Source organism: Perna viridis, chromosome 9 (genome assembly GCF_037379345.1).
Source record: "Perna viridis isolate PV_CMFRI_1.1 ecotype Kerala chromosome 9, ASM3737934v1, whole genome shotgun sequence".
Classification (NCBI taxonomy): domain Eukaryota; kingdom Metazoa; phylum Mollusca; class Bivalvia; order Mytilida; family Mytilidae; genus Perna; species Perna viridis.
The window spans coordinates 16,587,819-16,607,136 of record NC_142453.1 but is presented as its reverse complement, the minus strand read 5'-3'; the positions used below and the strand labels follow the sequence as shown (position 1 = coordinate 16,607,136).

Below are 19,318 nucleotides of genomic sequence, written 5' to 3'. Positions count from 1 at the left end.
ATCACTGCCATCCCCAATGCCTTAAGGCAAGGGGCATCATTTAAAGAAATAAATCACAAGTTTTCATTACAATTTAATATATATTGACACTTAAGTCATTCATAAGTCTTAAGTGCTCATAGTCAGTAACATAAAATGTCATTAAAATAATGGTAAATTATCTTGGTGTAACAATAAAACAGCTGTTATGAATGACCTTAATTAAAATAATGGCAAGGAGTCACATTCCTCTATCAACTAAAGATCATTAAGATTACAATTAATTATACTAAAATAGTTTTCATTTGCCAATCATGATAAAGCACAAATGTTTTATGACCTTTTCTCTGAACATAAATTTTATCAAGTAATTGATGAACTTTCCAAAAATGGACTTCATTGAGTTTCAGATTATAAAAGTTTACTTTTCCTCCACAAATGATTTCAAATCTGTTAACATGCTGACATATCTAGATTGTTCATAGTTGGTGCTATAGTCAATAAGATTCTGGATAAATTTGTCGTCGATTCCTCGGTCATGTAACATATCCATCAGCATCTCGTACATGTGCTGAAATTGAAATGATAAAAATTTTCATTTAAATTCTTTCAAATTTATACAGCTAAATTGAGTGTTTAAGGTTTCAATACTTTCTATACATAATGTAAATACCAAACATTTAAAATAACTGAACACATATGGCAATCATTCCTTTAGAAATCGTGTTTTAAGATGTTGATGGAATCAAAGTACTGTTAGAACTGCCTTTGGAAAGTTAGCAAGTGGATGTTTCATTCACCAAGTTCTGATTACTAAACAACTTGACCATCCTTTTAAATTGTTTTGATTTACATAACCAACCCTAAAACTACACTAAAGAATATCAGTAAGTCTGTTATTCAATTTAATATCTAATTATAGACCTGATTTATTTTTAGTGAATTTCATCACATAACATTCTAATATCATGCACAGGGTTGAATTAAGTGAGACTTGCAGCTATGTGAAACAAGCCAATATCTTCTTTAAGGAGGTAGACCTAAGGAAAGGGAAAGAATTTTAAAAATCATTGGAACGTTTGCGTTTACCATTTTACATCAATCTCATGTAAGCATCAAAGTGACTTGGACTGATTTCATTCTGTTTCAAATGAAAACTTGAAAGACATTGGTGAAATTCAATGTGATACAAACATATCAATGATTTCATAAGTTATGTCCCTTACCCTAGGTCTACCACCTTTAGCCCAAACTCTCATTTACATGAAAGTATTATATTATTTTACCTCATCCATAGTGTCTGTAGCAACAGTAAATGTTTCTTCTTTCCATTCACCATCATATAAAGCTATTTCCATTATGTTAAATAAATCTTCTAAAAAAGAACAACAAAAAAATGGTATTTTAAGACAACTGAGAGATAACCATACTGTTTTTTTTTTTTTTAAGATTTCAAGGCTTTGATTAGGTATCTGTCAGAGCTTACAGATGACACCAACAGCCTGCTGGTATTATCAGTTCTTAAATATTTTCAAGTACCAGTACAAAGCAGTTATCATAAGTATTAAACAGTTATTTGATAAATTGCTCTCAAAAGCCAATTGGCTTTTACAATATACTCTGGATCTATATTGACTTCAATCAGATTATTAAGCTTTAGCAACACTGATTTCCTCGACTTATATATTAAGCATTCAGATATTCCATGTCTTAAGCCACAAGCCTTATGCTTAAAAATTGATGGGGATAGTAAAAGTATGAGGTTGTATTCAATTATTGGAAATCAATGAAATTGAGGGCTTGGACATAAAGCTCAAATTGGTTTGGGACAGACTGTTCCTACCATTACCTACCAAAGTCCCCCTCTTGTTCCTCATACTCTGGATATGAGCAGTTCATCGACATAGTTTTTCCACTGGGTTTCTTAATCTCAACTGTAAAGGGAGGCTTTGACACTAACTGAAATGGAGGATGTAAAACTTAGACTTTATTTCATGAAGCCAACGAAAGAAGCTGAAATTAGCAAAAAGGCAAGTAAAAATACGGTAAAAAGAGAAACATAATGGTGAAATTCGGATTTAAGAAGCAGAATTCTGTTTAACATGTTTAAAGCTGAAGAAAATTATACCTGAATAAAATGCTTTGCAAGGGTGCAGGTTGATATGACTGCAGAAGTCAGGCCCTGAACAGTTAGAGAAAGTATGGACAAATCAATCAAACTTGACACAGCTTTGAATTTGACCAGAATCAATGTGGTCACTTCTTGGCCCCTTATTACAAAATCGTTCTGTTTGAAACCTCCAAAATCAATCCTCTCCTACCTTTGATGGTATGGCACAAAAGTGATCCATTTTCTCATACTGAAGTTATCCAGAAATCAGAAAAAAACTTTTGTGGCCCCTTTTCTTACTTGGTTCAAGTCACAACCTTTTAAACCAATCTCAGTCTTCCTTTCTTTTGCGATATGGCACCTTGTAATAAAATTTCAAAGAGATCCATTCACTTTAACTCAAGTTAAAATATTGTACAGACATATGGAAAATGGTTGTTTCAGGCCCCATTTTGGTTTCCTAATTCCTACAAGGTTCAAGTCTTAAACCCATAAAGCTACTCATGTCTTCTTTGGTGGTATGGCACCTTGTAATACAATTTCAAAGAGATTCATTCACTAAAAGTCAAGTTATTGTCTAGACATAAGGAAGATGCATGTTTGGCCCCTAATTTCTGAAATGTTCATGTCTTTACCCTAAAAATCAATCCAAGTCTCACCACTGTGGTATAGAATATTGTGGAACAGTTGGCGACAGTTATTTGATTGGCAAGTTCAAAGGAAAGTTAACCAGCCAACAGGTTATTCAGTTAAACATCCCTTCACATCATACATTAAAAATATGTTCCCTACATTTTAAGAAGTTTAGCTTGAATATGTCAAGTGAAATTGGACATGATATGCACAATTTTATTGACTTGTAAAGCATTGTTTATGATCTGCCATTTTAATTTGCGGTAAACGGAATGTGCCAAAACCTATGCGATGGTCCAGATCTCATATTAGTAGTCAAACGAAATTATCTTGGTAATTTATGATTTGTTACCTTGCAAATTAGTTTTTTATTGTCAAAATTAAAATGAACAAGAAGCAAATGATAAACATTTTCTTGCTTCATAATGATGAATCTGTTGAAATATAATTTTATTTTTAAAATATGAGTTAGAAATGCAGTACTCATTTTTGTTACTGTAAAGTACATGAAAAACTTTAATGGGAGGGAATATTCAAAAACGGAAAAGTTTTTGATAAATTTAAAAACAAATGAAAAGGTAGTTGAAGAAAGAAAAAGACAGGCAGAAGATAGTCAAATCCATGAGAAAACAGATGATAGTACAGACAAAAAAAAAAACAAAACATTTGGCTAGTTGAATTTCTATTTGGCTAGCAAGATCAATATTCCACTAGCCAGAATGGCAAGTTGGGATAAAAAATGGCTTCCCACACTGCTTTAATGTTATTCATAAAACATTCGGTTTTAAAGGGACATTTGATTAATGGCGTTTGCCCTCTTCCTATCCTAATCACTGAGATTCATCTATCAGGTTAAAAATAAGGAAATACCAGCTGTAGCCTGTTAGCCCAGACCATATATTTGTTTAATATCATCTATATATTCAACTAAATTTTACCCCACATTTGGTAGCTCAGCCCTAAATCTAGTAGCAATGGGCTACAGGGCGACTGCTATTTTTTTTTCCTGTCAAAAAAAAACAAATAGCATAGCTGGAATATTCAATTAGGTATCTGAATGGGAGAGTAGATTAAATATAAACCTAACCATTTCATTTGGATCTTTTCCTTGATCCTGATCCATAAAATCAGAACTAGCATCCACCATATTGTTTACATTGAAAGTGATTTTGATTCTGAAGAATAAACATGTGCCTATTAGTAACACATTTCTCTACAAAGATTACATTAATACAAAGATTAAAACTACATGTACTTTAAAAAGAGAACAATCTCAATAGAAATATAATTACAGGCATTTTCAAATGTACAGCAAACTTGATTTTCCCACTAAGTTCCATTTTTCAATACAAAAAGTCCACTGCTCAAAAATGATAAAAGCATAAAGTAAAAAAAAATCAATTTAGACCTTACTTATGTACCAGGAAACAAGTACATAACTAAAATATATTCCTTCAAAAGTTACAGCATAGTCAAGGTTTGGCAGTCGTTAATCTGCCATAAACAAGGCATTACTTGAATTTGGAATTATTTTGGATTTAAGAAAATAAGTGAAAAAAAAATATTTGCAAAACTTACTCCTACCAAGGGGGTTAGTTATGCCGTTATGACTAAGGGGGTTAGTAAGTTTCCTTGACTTTTGTTATCATACTAACCCTACCCCTAAGCCATGCTGACATGACTTAAATCCCTTAGTAAAGGTTATTTTTTTTCAAATTTATTTTTAGTTATTTTCTTAATTCCAAAATAATTCCAAATTCAAACAATACTTTATTCATAAATCATTAAATAACAAGTTAAAATCTTATGATTTATTCTTCCCTATTGCACATACTTATTCAATGGTTCTTCCAAAAAAGCAGAGATCATGCCTATCCTTTTGTAGCACCTTGTCAATGCTTTCAATTAATAAGTAATAAATTTGTTTTGTTGCCTTTTCTATTTAACTTAGGTAGGTACAAAATGTATAACTATTTCTGAATATTAATTCTTACTGTTCATTTCCAATTGTTTTTGACAAAACAACTTCAGCACTATTAGTTACCACATTCCATCCTTCTATTTCTCTCAATGGACTTGACCTTTCTTTTTCTAGCTCCAATTCCTTTTTCAAAAATTCAGAGAACTCCAGATCACCTGTACAAGACAATAATTGAATAACTCAGCCAAAAGTTTAATGAAAGTTGTTCTTGCAGAGATTTTGATTCCCAAAATAAACTTCAGAATATTAGCAGTTTTCTCCAGAAAAAAATTCCTTACCAACATAACTTAAAATGTTCCCAAAAGGTGTTCAAGTTTCCCAATGACAGAAAGTTCCATTAATTGAATGATAAATCAACATATTTCAATTCAAAATTTTATACACCAAAGAGACAACAAACTAGACATTGCCCTTAACAGGACTTATATTCCCACAGACCGTTGAACTTTGCACATTTTGGGGAACCATAAGGACATACGATTCATATTGAACACAATTTTTATAGTGGATAGATTATGCATTTTTGACACACAATTTGCTACCATTTCTAAAACACTAATCTCCAAACAGCTATCAGTACTACTTTTTTGTTGACAATACAATAACAGAATATGACTAATTCCTGACAATAAGCATATCTCCATATGGTAATCTAACACTCCATTGAGTTTCATAACAATCCAGGAGGAGTTGTGGACAGTGCATCAGACTTAATTTGGCTGAAAAATGCATAAGTTCTAACAGTCATCATTTCTAAAATACTTATTCAAACACAATATACACACCTACATATGATAATTTGACAGGAGTAGAGGACAATGCATGAGACTAAGTTTTAATGAAAAACCCCTAAATTCAACAGCCATTATCTCAACAATTTTTGTCCAAACAAAACGTTGGCGGAGTTTGTTACTTTTGGAATGGAAGGGTAGCGGACACATAATTTTTCAGCGGAATTTTGAAATATTCTGTTAAATTTCGATTTTAAAAATCGTTTCTGCTCCATTCCGTTCCAAAGGTAACAAGCTCTGCCTACTCTCTATTACGGTTCAAAATGTCAACAAAACAGGGTCTCTAGTGAAACATTATTGAAACTTCAATAATAAATGTAATTTTTGTAGCAAATTTGGTATCAGCATACAGAAAAATGATTCTGGAATTGAACTAGGTAGGTGTGACATGCACAATTTCAACTTGAAAGTCGTTACAAGCGGTTGAAGGGTGGTACTCCGCAGTACCGCTAAATCTCCAACTTTTTGTATGGCACATTGTTCTGACCCCAATCCGACATATCAATAATCCAAAATAGACCAAATAAAAAAGAGGAGGGTTGCAGGGTCACAGGAAATTCGGACTAGGCAGACACATCTAGATTCCTTCCTAAATAGGCTGTCACCAAGTCAGAAAGTCATACATAAATGATGAACATTGCACACATGAAGACAAAATTTGATTATAGACCTGTAATTAAGTATTAACATGTCTATATAGGACCTACCTGAATTATTTTTTCTAGCTTGTCATTGCCAGACAACCTGAAGAAGTTAAACACGTGACAGATTATCAATGCAAGCTTAGCACTTGCCTACCTACCTTTATCAACTTCACTATGCGTACTACATTTGCACTGACTACAAACTGCAACTTTCTTCTGAAGAAACTTCGTTTGCATCATGCATCGTTCATTACGTGCAAGTTGGGAAATACTTCTACGAGCTGTTTTTGCTATGCCTATTGATCTTGGTTGATTTCTAATTAATGTAAGGACCTTATTTGACATGCCATTCCTCAGAACCTGGCACGTAAACACCGATGACCTTCTAAAAATTGTGGAAGCCATGCTATTAGATGAACCGGAAAGCATGAACATGTAACTTTCGCGCATGCCTCACTATCAGGGTACCTGTAAAATGCGGAACGAAAAATAAGCGAAGTGAAATATGAAAAAACGAAACGAAATGAACTGGAATTAAACGAAATAAACATTATTTGTGTATGTACAGGACGAAAATAGCATACAAGACGGGAAGGTTGCCTGTAAGATGGTGACGGTTGATCTACCAACACAATGGACCACGAATCTCATCTTTTTACAGATCATATTCTTCTTTTAGTTTTCTTGCGCTGTCGAAAATCATACACCGAACGTCTAGTATGAATTTACAAAATGATGAAGATGATAAATCTAAACAATAAAGTTAGTGGTGGAAACCAAACATATATATATATATATATATATATATATATATAGGGCGCTGGACTTTGTGAAGGCGGTGTTGCCATAGATGTCACAGCAGTACGAGTTCGAGTCCCGCGGAGGGAACGACCAAAAATTTGCATCGCAAATTTGACAGTTCTAACATCGTTGGGAATTTTTCAGACCTTTCTATACGTTTATATATCTTCCCTGTATCAATTTGATCCGATGGAGCAGTGTAGCAAATAGAGTCGTCACATTCTGAGACGTTCTATAATATTGATTTGTTGTGACATGCATCATTAATTTGATTCTCTATCCTACATATTAACATCTAAATGAACTGTCCCGTACCACCATACATCGTGTACTAAGTTACAGCCCTAGATTAATCCTACGAGGAGGAATGACCCGGCCAGCGAAAGCTATATTTTTATATAGCCTAGCTGGCCGAGTGGCGCTGGACTTTGTGCAGGCGGTGTTGTCATAGATGTCACAGCAGTACGAGTTCGAGTCCCGCGGAGGGAACGACCAAAAATTTGCATCGCAAATTTGACAGTTCTAACATCGTTGGGAATTTATATATATATTTGGTGTAGGTTATGGATAGAAGATTAATAGCCCGTAAGGGCTGGTTCTGTGACAGCGCCTTGAATCCCTCTACTATATTTGCTGACAGCGTACTGCATTGGTAGTGTATTCCATTGAGTATTGTGTTGGGGGAAAACCAATATTTGTAGCAGTCTTTGGGGGGTTGAATGTACTTATAGTTGTATGGATTGCCGTGTCTTGTTTTGCTGTCTGATGGAGTGAGTAAATTTTATTTTTGTACTGCTACAATGCTATAAGTAATTTCATAAAAGAAAAGCAATCTACATCTGAAATGCCTGACTTGTAAAGTATACCAATCTAAATTTGAAAGCATGTCTGTGACTGAACTTGTGTTGTGATACCGGTTACAGGTGAAGCGGGCTGCTCGTCGATCTTTGTATACTTTTTCTATATATATTTGTGCTATTTTCTGTTGTTTTTTTATTAGGACCCCAAATGGTTGAATAAAATTCCAATTTTGGTCGTGCTCAAGCTTAACATGCACGTGCTTTAACTTTTTTTGATATTTTGAGATTTCTTCTAGAGAAGCCTGGAGATTGATTTGCTTTTGTAATCATGTTGTTGATATGCTTATCCAATTTTAAATTTGATTGTAAAGTTACGCCTTAATATTTTGTGGCGTCAACTTTTTCCAGCGATTGGCCGTGCTAGACGACTATAGGTATATGCAATGGGTTTTTGTTTTTGAGTGACACAGAGAACATTATATTTGTCGGCTAGGGTGAAAATGCATGAGCCAATCCTCATCCCATCTGCCAACGAAGTTCACGTTATTACATGCTCTAATAGTTTACAACAGATGCATGTCCTTTGAAGATCATGCAAAACTGTTTTCGGCCATAAGTACTTTTTAAACGTCTTTGAAGGCTAGTTATAATGGTTTAGATCCTATTTAGAAAACAGACCGGTGTACAACTTATTTGACGAATATGTTCTCTGCAAATGTTTTTATATAAATGAACAGGTAATTAGTAACTTACATACTATGCATAGCTTTCCTTTTGCCCTACTGGTTTAGAGTAATATTTGAAAAAATGTAAAAGAGCATAACCATTGTTGCGTGCCGCGTTAAATTGGTTCAAAAGCAACACATTTGGATTTTTAGAAGTGATACAAAACTTTGAATATCACATTTTGTTAACACAATGTATATTTGGTACCCTACTATAAATACTTACACCCCCTCTTCTCAGTGTCCATGGCTGGACTGACGGAGCGATGTATAATGTCATGCTTTATTATTATTTTTAATACCACCACGCATGCACCCGCGCTAATCATTCGAAATGCTTCAAAGATTTCAAATACTGAACAAAGTAAAGCTTCATATTTTCATTTTTACGTGAGCTACATGCATACATTAATGAAGTTTAAATCGTTCAATTCAGAAAGATTCGAGACAGAGTTATGGTTAAATTTAGATATATAAAAGAAAAAAGGGATCTGCCAGGTGACCTTTTTTTCAGTCTTGATCTATATTTAACTCCTTGGTTATAATCTAATTGATGTTTTAATTCTTATACTATTTTATTGATTATCAACATGCATTACCTCCGATCGTGTTGAATAATTGTACGGAGCCCTGTTAGTCTCACAGAGATAAGAGATTGTAATTTAAAAAGTCCAGCGCTGAAGATTTAAAGTCCAGCGCTGTATATTCAAAGTTCAGCGCTGTAGATTTAAACTCCGGCGCTGATGATTTGTTTAAAGTCCAGCGCTGTAGATTTAAAGTCCAGTTTAAATCTCCAGCGCTGGACTTTTTAAATTACAATCTCTTATCTTTGTGAGACCAACAGGGCTCCGTATAATTGCACTGTATATGCACCCATTAATGTAGTCTATATCCTGGATTGTGTTTGATATTGCAACGATATCGATACTCATTTAACTAAGAGCTTTTTCGATATCACCATCAAGATTATCTTGCGAAATCAATGTAAGGTAATATAAACAGGAGCAGAACCAGGATTGCATGTACAGGTACGAGGGCAAATAGAATTAAATGCCGAGTACAGCGAGGAAAAGACAATTTTGGAGGTAGAATTTTTGAAGAAAAAAATCAAGATTTCTCGACTTGCAAAAAAAAAATTGTTTTCCAATTTTTACGGAATGGGGCGTATGCTCTGCACGCCTGTTCTTAGATCCGCGCATGCAAGACAACATATAAGGATTTTATAAATAACAAATTTCATTATATAAAGAACATTCTTCATATTTAAACGAAAACTAAGGTTAGTTTACATGGATATTCGCTTGACATTGATCAATTGATAGATTAAAAGCGGAAATGTTGAGTTATTGGCACGACGTAATTCCTACTTTGTGTTTTAAGGGTATGAAAGCCCAAAGACTTGATCAGCTAAAATAAAACCTGTATTATCTTTCACTTTCGAAAAGAGTGCATCATCGAAAAAAATTCTTTGATGTGTGCTTTTATTCTTTCATCACTGATTTACAATAACTATTGTCATGAGCTATATTGATCCATATTTTGTTCTTATTTCTGAATTTTTTGCCCTTTGTAGGCATGAGACCGCAATTAATTTTCAAGTGCATTTCAATATAAACATTTGAGCAGGTTAAAAAAATTCCACCGGCGCAAACTAAATAAAACTTATCTGGCCCAAAGATATGTACAAACAGGATTTTATATATAAATTGTAGAAAATTTTACCATCATTTTCTGAAATAAATTCATATAATTCGGTGATGGGGTAAACATGAGGTACCAGTATCGTATTGCATATCCCTGAGCAAGTGTACGTCAAAACATGGATGCTATAAAAATATAGTGCATTTTCTTTCTGCCTCTCTACAAACTAATATTTTGTCAAAAGATATGAACAATGACTTATAAAATAGAGCAAACATCACACTGTAAGATGAAGAACTTTTTTAAAAGAAAATCTAACATAATATCATAAAAATGTTCCACTGAAAAGGTTGGTTTGGTGAGTGCAAAACGAAAGTGAAAGTAGGGAAAATGGCTATTTATAGTTCGAGACTACTTTTCTGTCCGATCTTCGTGGACTCACCCTATTTTCTTTGCGGGAAATTATTTTTTCACATGTCCTTAGAAATGCTACATAAGTGAAAGTTTTATTGAATCAATTTACATATTTTTTAAAAAATCCTAAAAATATGCACTTCACTATAGAAGTCTATGGGAAAATTAATACGATACTGAGACCATGACAACTGAACTGAGTTAAAAGTCCTAAATTTTAACCTTCTTCCACTGAACCAAATCACAACTTTTAGTCAGAATTGATTAATGAAAAAAAATCCCATGTAATTTTAACCTATTTTCTACCAATTAGAGGCAAAACTTCAGCAAATAAGTTTCCAGTAAAAATATGAAAAAAATGTGAAAGGTACCTACTACCAAAGTTGGAACTATATAAAACCAAGGGGAATTAATTGTGTTCTCGTACCTGTAATACATTTCGTTTCGTTTTGGTTCAATTTCGTTATGGTTTTCTTAGGTGCAATCACTATAAACCTGACATTACTTTAAATAACAGCGCATCATAACGTACTCATAACCACTTCACTAGTGTTAACCTGAAATTCACTAAATTGATAAAGAACTGTTTAAATATCATACCAAAAAAGAAAAAAAAAATAAATTGAACATTTTTTTCTATCCATGGCTGAGTATTTTTTTGCTAAAATTTTGGAATTATTTTCTTTTTTCCCAAAAATATTCCAGGCTAATCCCCCTTACAAAATTGTCATTTACTTGAATTTGAAAAAAAAACAAGAACAAATGATATTGCAAAACTTAAACTCTCAACTTATTAAAACAACAACAAAATTTGATCAGAAAATTCTAATTTAATACTGGCACTAACCACTTAATTAGCAGGAGGCACGAGATGTTTTTGAAAAAAAGAATTATTTGAAATTTTTGGCCAATTCTTTTTTAACACAGCCTTGAACAGAAATGAAATACGATTAAGTATTTCCTCTACTAATTAAATTGTTGATTTTAACTCAGAGGGCTGCTTAAAAAAAAGGTTATTTTTGCAATAGGCAGAATAAGTTTTCTCACTCACGAAAGTTCCCAGCTGAAAGAAAATGATCTGTCGCCCGAATAACTGTTAGCACCATACACATTACAGAAGAGCATAAAATCCATCTTGAATGCATGGTAGTAAAAATAGAAAAAGGGACAAAAAATGCTGAGTGAAGTGAGGACATATTGCACTGTATTGTTTTGAGAACCAGCTCTGCCAGATATATAAAATATTCTGTGCACATCATCTATTTCAATAAGGCAGTTTATTTTATTCTTGAATGGGGTGTGTGGGGGGGGGGGCTGTGTTCGAAATATTTTTTTCATCTGGAGTAAAAATGTTTCTTTTGTAAACCTACAATTAATGGGAAAAGTTTTCATCATATTTTTTCAGACAACAACTATGTTTTTAGCTAAATAATGGAATCAATCTTTTCAGAAAAATCAACACCCCTCCCTTTTGCTTATAAAAATGTTGGTGCCTAACATTATTTATGTTTGTATGAAATACATGTTAAATATAATCTCCATTCTTTTTATAACTGGCATGATAAAACTTCTTTTAAAAATTACTGTTTCATGCACCCGTGTAGTCAAATATACTGAACAAGTTGTTTTACAATTTATAATCACCTGTGTAAATTATGCACATGATAAACACATCTATCCTTATCTTGATATTTACGATCCAATTATTCTGAAGGAAAATAGTAAATTAAAAAAAAATAACACCTGCAATTTATCCATCAAGCGATTGTATCAAAATCACTGAAAGAATATTTGAGTTTTAATGATATGTGCATGACTAAACCCAATGCCACAAACTTTAAAAAAAAAAACAACTTCTATTTGAAACACAGAGATTTTAAAAGCTGTAATATTCTCGTTAGATTTTACCTTTGTTTAAGAATCTCACCAGAAATATCTTGCTTTGAGTATAGGTTTACATGCTAATAAAGCAAAGGAAACATACACTACTACATCACTGAACCCATGTACACTTTCAATTTTAAAGTGGAGACAAAAGTTCTAAGTTTTTGGTGTTTTTCTTTTTCTTTTATTCTTAGCTGCTGTCCTAGTTACCTCTACTTAATCTATGTGAATAGATCTGAGAGTTTTAAAAATGTAGCTAATTACCTTTGATTCAAATTTCTCACAATATACAACCATTGTAAAAAGAAATTTTGAAACCCATTTTTTTACAAGGTGTTGCACTTAAAAAGCTGGATTATCTCCCCTGGCAGAATAAGCCAACAATTCTACTGAATCATCCACTTTTAGTAAATGTTTACTCCGATAACCAGAATTTTCAACTGTATCAAATGCAAATTGCACATTCAAAACATCCATTAATACTTGAGCTCATAATAAAATTCTCATCATTCTTATTATGACAAAAATGGTTAAGGAGGCAGAAATATGTATTGATGAGTGGACAGCCATAAAGGTTTCCGCCCAAGATATCTTTTAAGTTTTTGGGAAAGGATATAATAAAAGATTTCGACAAATACTTTTGAAACAAATAAAAAGAACAATGTTTTTTTTTATTATCCATTGTCACTTTCTTGTTTCATTCTATTTTGTAAATGTGTGGTAATCGTCTCTGTGGGATTTTCTAAGTATGAAGGGTGATGTATAATCTGTTTGAATACTGATATGTCTTGTAACCTAAAAAAATAACAAAGTATTACATATGTTTAAATACATGAAAGGGATTTTTAAAACAATTTAAAGTTAATTGGGATTGTAAATATTAATAGCAAAGTTTATTCAACAGCTGGTAATGTTGGACTAATTTTTTTTACATGACAATGACACATATTAACAAGTTAATTTTTTTTTAAATGTGCCCTGATACATAAGAAATGTACATACTTACTTCAAAAGATTGTGTTGGACAATTCTAGTTTCATGTCTATATTTTCTTAGAAGTTTCAATATATATATATTTTTCATACAAATTTCTTATGAAATGAGGTGCTTTTGTTATTTTGAAAAATTTCAAATTTTGCTTAATTTCATTCATCAGTTGCAGTGCAATTGATGCACAAACCAAAGTGAGACTTTCAGTGGCGGATCTAGGGGAGGGTGCAGGGGGTGGCACCCCTCCTTTTTATTGGAAAATTTGTCATTTTTATGTGTAATATTGACAAAAAACAGCAATAATGTCCCAGTACCTCCTTTTTCGAGGGAACCCTGGGTGGCACTCCCCTTTTCAAAGTGTCTGGATCTGCCCCTGCAATTGTTGTTTTTTTTTTTTTCGTAAATGTTTGTCATCTCTTTCTTCACACCAAATAATTTATGCATGTTTATACTTACATTTGTTTTTTTCTTTGTTTCTCTGTAGTAATTCCTTTCTTTTTCTTTTCATCTTTACCTCTGTTTGAAGAAAACAATAGCACTTATAAGGTGAAATAAAGTTTATTTACATTAAAACTGTGATTTTTTTTCCAGATAGAAAAATGACATGATTTAGAATTGTAAATATGGTAAACTGTTTCAACCGTGATAAAAAAAAAAAAAAAAGAAAAGAAAAGTTTGTCCACATTTAATCCAGAAGCTATCAATTTAACAACCAATAAAAATTGTCATATCCTACAAAAAAATTTTGAATACACACACATACATGCAACATTGGTTTTTTCATGCTATGGAAAAGTTCATACCGGAAGTGTGGTTGTAACACAAATTATTGGATTTTCCAAATCAAAATAATGGTTTTTCGTCTTCCTTCTCAAACCATTTCCTTCATATATAAATTTCAGTACTTATTTACTTCATGTTACATGCTGTAATTGATTACACAGTAGAAAGTCATGTAATCAATTTGTAATTGATCACACAAAATTACTACATTAACTGATTATTAATTGACATCAATATTCGTTGCCCATCCCTACATGCTGAAATGGTTTTGAACTTTGTTTTCATTTCTGCTTTCTAGATTTTGAATATTTTGCAATAGTTATCCTATAAAAATTCAAATGTCAAATCTTTACAGAAATGTTTGAGGTTATAAAATATCAAAATAAAAAATATGCTTTAATTTATGGCCTAGTGTATGTAATCTGAACTCAGTATACATGCATGGTGTGTAACTGGCAAATATATAAATATGTGCTCGAGTTCTGACTTTTATTGTGGAAAATGAAAACTACAAATTACTCCACCTGTCATGTATAAAGGCATACATGCCAACTTCTGAAAAAGTCCATGGGGGTTTTACAGTACCTGAGCCGATCCGTGCAACAAAAATTGCTATCAGTCATTGATCCGTCAAACCGATCCGTTAAACCAGTGATCGCATCACGTGACCACAGAGCGGTCACTGTATTTTACGGTTTTTATTATTTTCTTTGTCAATTTTACACATATTTAAATAATGTAATAGATTTAAACATCAATTCATACTTTTATTTTACATTTCTTTTATTTCGAACAGATCTTACGTCATTTTACATAACAAAATTGTGATCAGATCGGTCAACGGTCATCAATCCGTCAAATTGTTGCACGGACTGTATGCTTGAAATAGTCCTCAGCAACTAAGAAAACCATTTCAAGGGCGTTCAAATTCTTGAAAGTGTTGTTTTCTTGCTTTATTATAAAACAAATGTAACTTGTCTAATGCACCACTTATTTGAATCTTGAATTGTAAATTGTGGTCAATACTACTCTTTGAATACTTCAATTTTGTGATCCCTCATGAGAGGAAAACCCCACAAACAATGACAGTTGGCAGGTATGTTAAGATTATCAATACATACTGGTCCTGATGACTGGACTTCTTCATCAATAATTCTATAGTAGGTAAAGCATCTCCTAAAACACCAATATCACCAACCACAGCAGTCTTTTCTCTCTTCTTTCGTTCTTTTTCTGCTTTCTTTGCTGCTTCTACAGCATTTAACTCTGAAAAAAACGCATGGCATGGCCAATAAACTTAATGGAGGGGCAACAATTCTGGCAATCGTGTGCATGTATTATAACTGTAGTAAACTTTTCCTCTGGATTTATATAAATGTCTTATAAAATCAAATTAAAGTAAGTATTAGAATTTTACATAAATATGACAGGTATAATAGTGGCAGTCAACCTGGTCAAGTTTATCCCAATTTTGAAATTGTTCAGTTATTGTTTTTTCAAGTGTGAAAATACATACATTACTGCTATCTTATCAATCATGTCTCACTAAAAAAAATCAAAATTTTGGACTTTCCATTTATCTACATGTGAATTCATCTTAATCTTTCTACAGAAAAGTCAGAAATTTAAAGCAACTCATTTATGTCTCTAACAAGGGTCCAGAAATTTTGACAGCGCATGTCGGACATTTTATCAAATTTCAGCAGACGTTTGTGTCAGTCTTTTACCTGCCTACATCGAGAAAAAAAAAACCCTTTTTGTAGTTATTTGAAGATAAATAGTGGAATCTGTGTTATTCCATCACATACTCTGTCTTTTACAAAATGAATGAGTTCAGTTTCGACCACTGGTGGACGTTCTGACATGTAAACAAAACATCGTGTCTTTCAGACTTTTTCATCACATTAGCAAACAAGTGATAAAAAAATTGATGATTATTTTAAAAATGAAAATCATGAATACATTTTGTATATTAATTTGAATGGTTTGTCGACTTCTGTATTATAAAGATTCAATCGATGAATTAATCGCAGTTTCAGCACCATGTGCTTTCGTTACCACTGAAAGATCGGCGGGAAAATAGATTTATCAATCTTTTTCTTATTTGAATCAAGTAATAAATGTATGAAAATTCTCCAAGTCACTTCAATTAATTCATATACGCAATGGTGCTGCAAGTGTAGCGTTAATTTAATTATGCAATCAACAAATCAGTTACAGGTAAAACCAGTCACAGGTGGCTGCACATCAGCTAATATTATTACTAATTTCCAATAAACAATTAAGAGACAGACAGACAGGATGTTTATATAAAGTAATAAAACGGCGATGACTAATTTATAAGGGTGGATACATTTTTTTATGTCCGATATTGGAAAATGGTTGTCGGACATTTGCAAAATTTGTCAGTCAATGACCGGCGTTTTTGACCGTTTCCAGATTCTTGGTCTCTAATCATTGTCTATGAACTTACTTTTTATAAATATATCATGTCTGAGTTTCTTCTTCTCTTTCTTTTTTGCATGAATTCCTTTTAAGGATTTGTTGGTTACTTGACTTCTGGCATCAAAATCTGGAAGTTTCTGCTTTAGTTGACCAAGGTTTAGTTCAAGGTTGGCAAATGGACTCTCAAATCTCAGTTCAGAATGCTACAATTTAAGATTGAAGTTCAAACCAAACATAATAGTATATTAGTTTGATATTCCCATACTCAGTGTTCAGAACAAGTATTAAAATGAATGTATAAATAGGAAAATGTTAATTCATAGACGCTTTTGTATTCCCTTCAATTTATGACTACTAGAAAGGGGGAATAAAATCAAGTTTGTTTTAGAAAGGCATATAAATCTTTATGTAGAGTCTTTTTTATCACTGTGTCTTTATAAGTACATGCATATTTGGGGAACAGGAAACAAATATATTTTCAATTTAGGCCTCATTAATAATGAAACCTCAGGATAACTATATGTACATGTATATGTAGACTACATGATTGTCAAAAAGTAAGTCAAAGATAATAAGAGGTTGTACACAATGTCATGCTAAGCATATCCTTACTTTTCAAAGTCAATTGTACAAACATCAGGTAAAGTCTGAAGTTTAATCAAAAGATTAAAACAGCAAAAAAATGCTAGATGTCATCTTCCTAACATCCTAATTTGTTAATTTTTTTGTGGAAATAAACATTAATATTTCTTCATGTACAAATAGTACTTATAAGAGTAGTCAAGGAAACCGAGGTTATAGCAAACACACATGTAACATGACATTTTCTAGGCTACTACTAGATGCAAAGTAAATATTCTTGATTATGTAATTGTAAAGTTGATTCTGCAGAAAAATAATGCAATTTACCATATACTTAAACATTAAGGATGAAACTATTCGTCGCAACATCGATGTATCACGATACTTTTGGTCACAAAATTGAAACAATACATTTTACCTAGGTTTCCATATGATACAGGTAAAATTATAAACTTTTTCTTCAAACAATTGATAAAATTACTTTGCAAATATTAAAGTAGGACATGTCTTGTGAGGAAAACTCAACCTGGCTTCAACAAAATTCATTATTTTTAAATCTGTCTTTTTTTTTTTACCAAATTGGAGAAAATATATAGGACAACATGCATTTTTGTGTATTGTATAAAAATGTATCCCTTGTATCATGATACATATATTGTGAGGTAGGTGTATCGTTACAGTCCTATTAAACATACAGGAAACTGCTGATCTGTGTCCATCATATCAACAACCTCTACTTTACTGTTGGACTTGGGTTTGGCAGCTTCTGTGTGTAGCTTTTTTCTTTGTCTCTTGACTTTACCCATGATTTCTAGAAAGGAGACAAACAGGTAATTTACTAGTAATTTGAAAATTTTATCATTTTCGTTTTGTAGATCTGATTGCATGCATACAAGTGCAGAATTCATGGCTACAGTGCTATGTCTTGAACTTGTGTACTATAAAACTTTTTCAACTCAGAAAGAAACTTCATCATTTATGTTTGAAATGGCAGTAACTAAGTTAAAAATGTGACTGACAATTTTACAATGAATGCCAATGTCTCCAGTGGTCCTTGAATGCAGGGGTTAAGTATATCAAAGTCCCTGTTATAAGTAACTATTCTTTTTAATACAAATATTGTCTCCAGCTGGTCAATAGAGCAGAATTTCGATGTCCTGTTAATCTCGGTAATTACAAGTCTATGAATCAATTTATCATTGCAAATCATCGCTTCCACCCACATAAAAAATGTGGCACTGTAGCAGTGCAGTCATAAATTACATCTTATCACTTGATAAATAAGGAATGTCATGAACAAAAGTAATTTATTAGTTTGTAGTGTCTTTTAAAAATTTTTCATTCCCACAACAAATAATGTGTAAGGGGAGTCTAAGCATGATTTAACTCGCAAAATAATACCTCTATATTAACGACTTATTTAAATCTTGATACCTACTACAAGCTGTCCTGTCATAAGTGGCACAGAAGAAGCTAGTACTGTGAAACTGAAAGACCCTCATATTCAATTAATTACATGTAAATATAGAAAATACTATCCTTAATTAAAATTGAATGTGTTGTATACATGCAAATGTTTTTTTTATGGTTTTTTTTTTGCTGTAGTTTTTCTTTGCAGGGGAGGGGGTAGTCACTATCAAGCATCTATAATATAATGCCTATTCCTATCTGGAAAGTTAAATTCATTCGATTGTGTTCCTCAAATTAAAATCAAAATTGACAAAAACTTGTACACAACACTTTTTAGTTTTTTACAATTACAATTTACAGGAAAAGCCTCAAAAGGGTAAACAACTTCCCAACCATTGAACATCTCAATTTTCTCAATCGTATCGGACATTCCCATCATCAACAAACCTCCTACTCCTAGAAGTAGTAGTCAAATATTGGTTGACGTTACCCCGGTATCTTCTTTCTTGCCTTCTTAGAGTAACTTGAAAACACAAGTCTCGTGGTAGCTGCGAAATCGTAGCTCTTGGTCTTTTTTTTCTTTTTTCTTTTTGATTTTGCGATCTAGATGTTAAAAAAATACAAAAAAAATAGTTAGAGCTACGTTTCGCTCTAGTCTCGTGGTAAACTCTAAAATTCTTATTGTAATTATCTCCCGTTGACAAG

The 19,318-nt window shown here is 32.5% G+C and overlaps 2 protein-coding genes across 4 annotated transcripts; both read right to left on the bottom strand.

Annotated features, from left to right (window-relative positions):
• Nucleotides 1-56: 56 nt before the first annotated feature.
• LOC148606982 (complement component 1 Q subcomponent-binding protein, mitochondrial-like) lies at nucleotides 57-6,588 on the bottom strand. Its single transcript, XM_088544386.1, has 6 exons — nucleotides 6,297-6,588; nucleotides 4,717-4,858; nucleotides 3,810-3,897; nucleotides 1,833-1,938; nucleotides 1,266-1,354; nucleotides 57-550 (listed from the first exon to the last, which is right to left on the bottom strand). Exons 1-6 carry the CDS (start codon nucleotides 6,586-6,588, stop codon nucleotides 401-403), a joined length of 867 nt encoding a protein of 288 aa, XP_088400512.1. The 3' UTR covers nucleotides 57-400.
• A 6,205-nt stretch (nucleotides 6,589-12,793) lies between these two features.
• Nucleotides 12,794-19,304, bottom strand: LOC148606981 (uncharacterized). 3 transcript variants are annotated; one of them, XM_088544276.1, is made up of 7 exons: nucleotides 19,061-19,304; nucleotides 18,642-18,690; nucleotides 17,899-18,014; nucleotides 16,650-16,824; nucleotides 15,298-15,442; nucleotides 13,850-13,909; nucleotides 12,794-13,198 (listed from the first exon to the last, which is right to left on the bottom strand). In XM_088544276.1, exons 3-7 carry the CDS (start codon nucleotides 18,007-18,009, stop codon nucleotides 13,078-13,080), a joined length of 612 nt encoding a protein of 203 aa, XP_088400402.1. In that variant the 5' UTR covers nucleotides 18,010-18,014; nucleotides 18,642-18,690; nucleotides 19,061-19,304; the 3' UTR covers nucleotides 12,794-13,077. The 3 variants fall into 3 exon arrangements, with proteins under 3 accessions (XP_088400402.1, XP_088400401.1, XP_088400403.1); XM_088544275.1 differs by lacking the exon at nucleotides 18,642-18,690; XM_088544277.1 differs by lacking the exon at nucleotides 18,642-18,690 and having other exon boundaries at nucleotides 19,104-19,304.
• Between the last annotated feature and the right edge of the window lie 14 nt (nucleotides 19,305-19,318).

Bases quoted from the DNA above. Each gene is read 5' to 3' on its own strand.
- LOC148606981 (XM_088544276.1), bottom strand. From the start codon at position 18,009: ATGGGTAAAGTCAAGAGACAAAGAAAAAAGCTACACACAGAAGCTGCC. The intron at 15,443-16,649 runs GTAAGTTCATAG...CGTTTTTTTCAG, and splicing joins ACATGATATATTTATAAAAA to AGTTAAATGCTGTAGAAGCA. The intron at 13,910-15,297 runs GTATGTATTGAT...TTCTTCAAACAG, and splicing joins AAGTCCAGTCATCAGGACCA to AGGTAAAGATGAAAAGAAAA.
- LOC148606982 (XM_088544386.1), bottom strand. From the start codon at position 6,588: ATGCGCGAAAGTTACATGTTCATGCTTTCCGGTTCATCTAATAGCATG. The intron at 1,355-1,832 runs GTAGGTAATGGT...GTTCTTTTTTAG, and splicing joins GGAACAAGAGGGGGACTTTG to AAGATTTATTTAACATAATG. The intron at 551-1,265 runs GTAAAATAATAT...TTTCAATTTCAG, and splicing joins CTACAGACACTATGGATGAG to CACATGTACGAGATGCTGAT.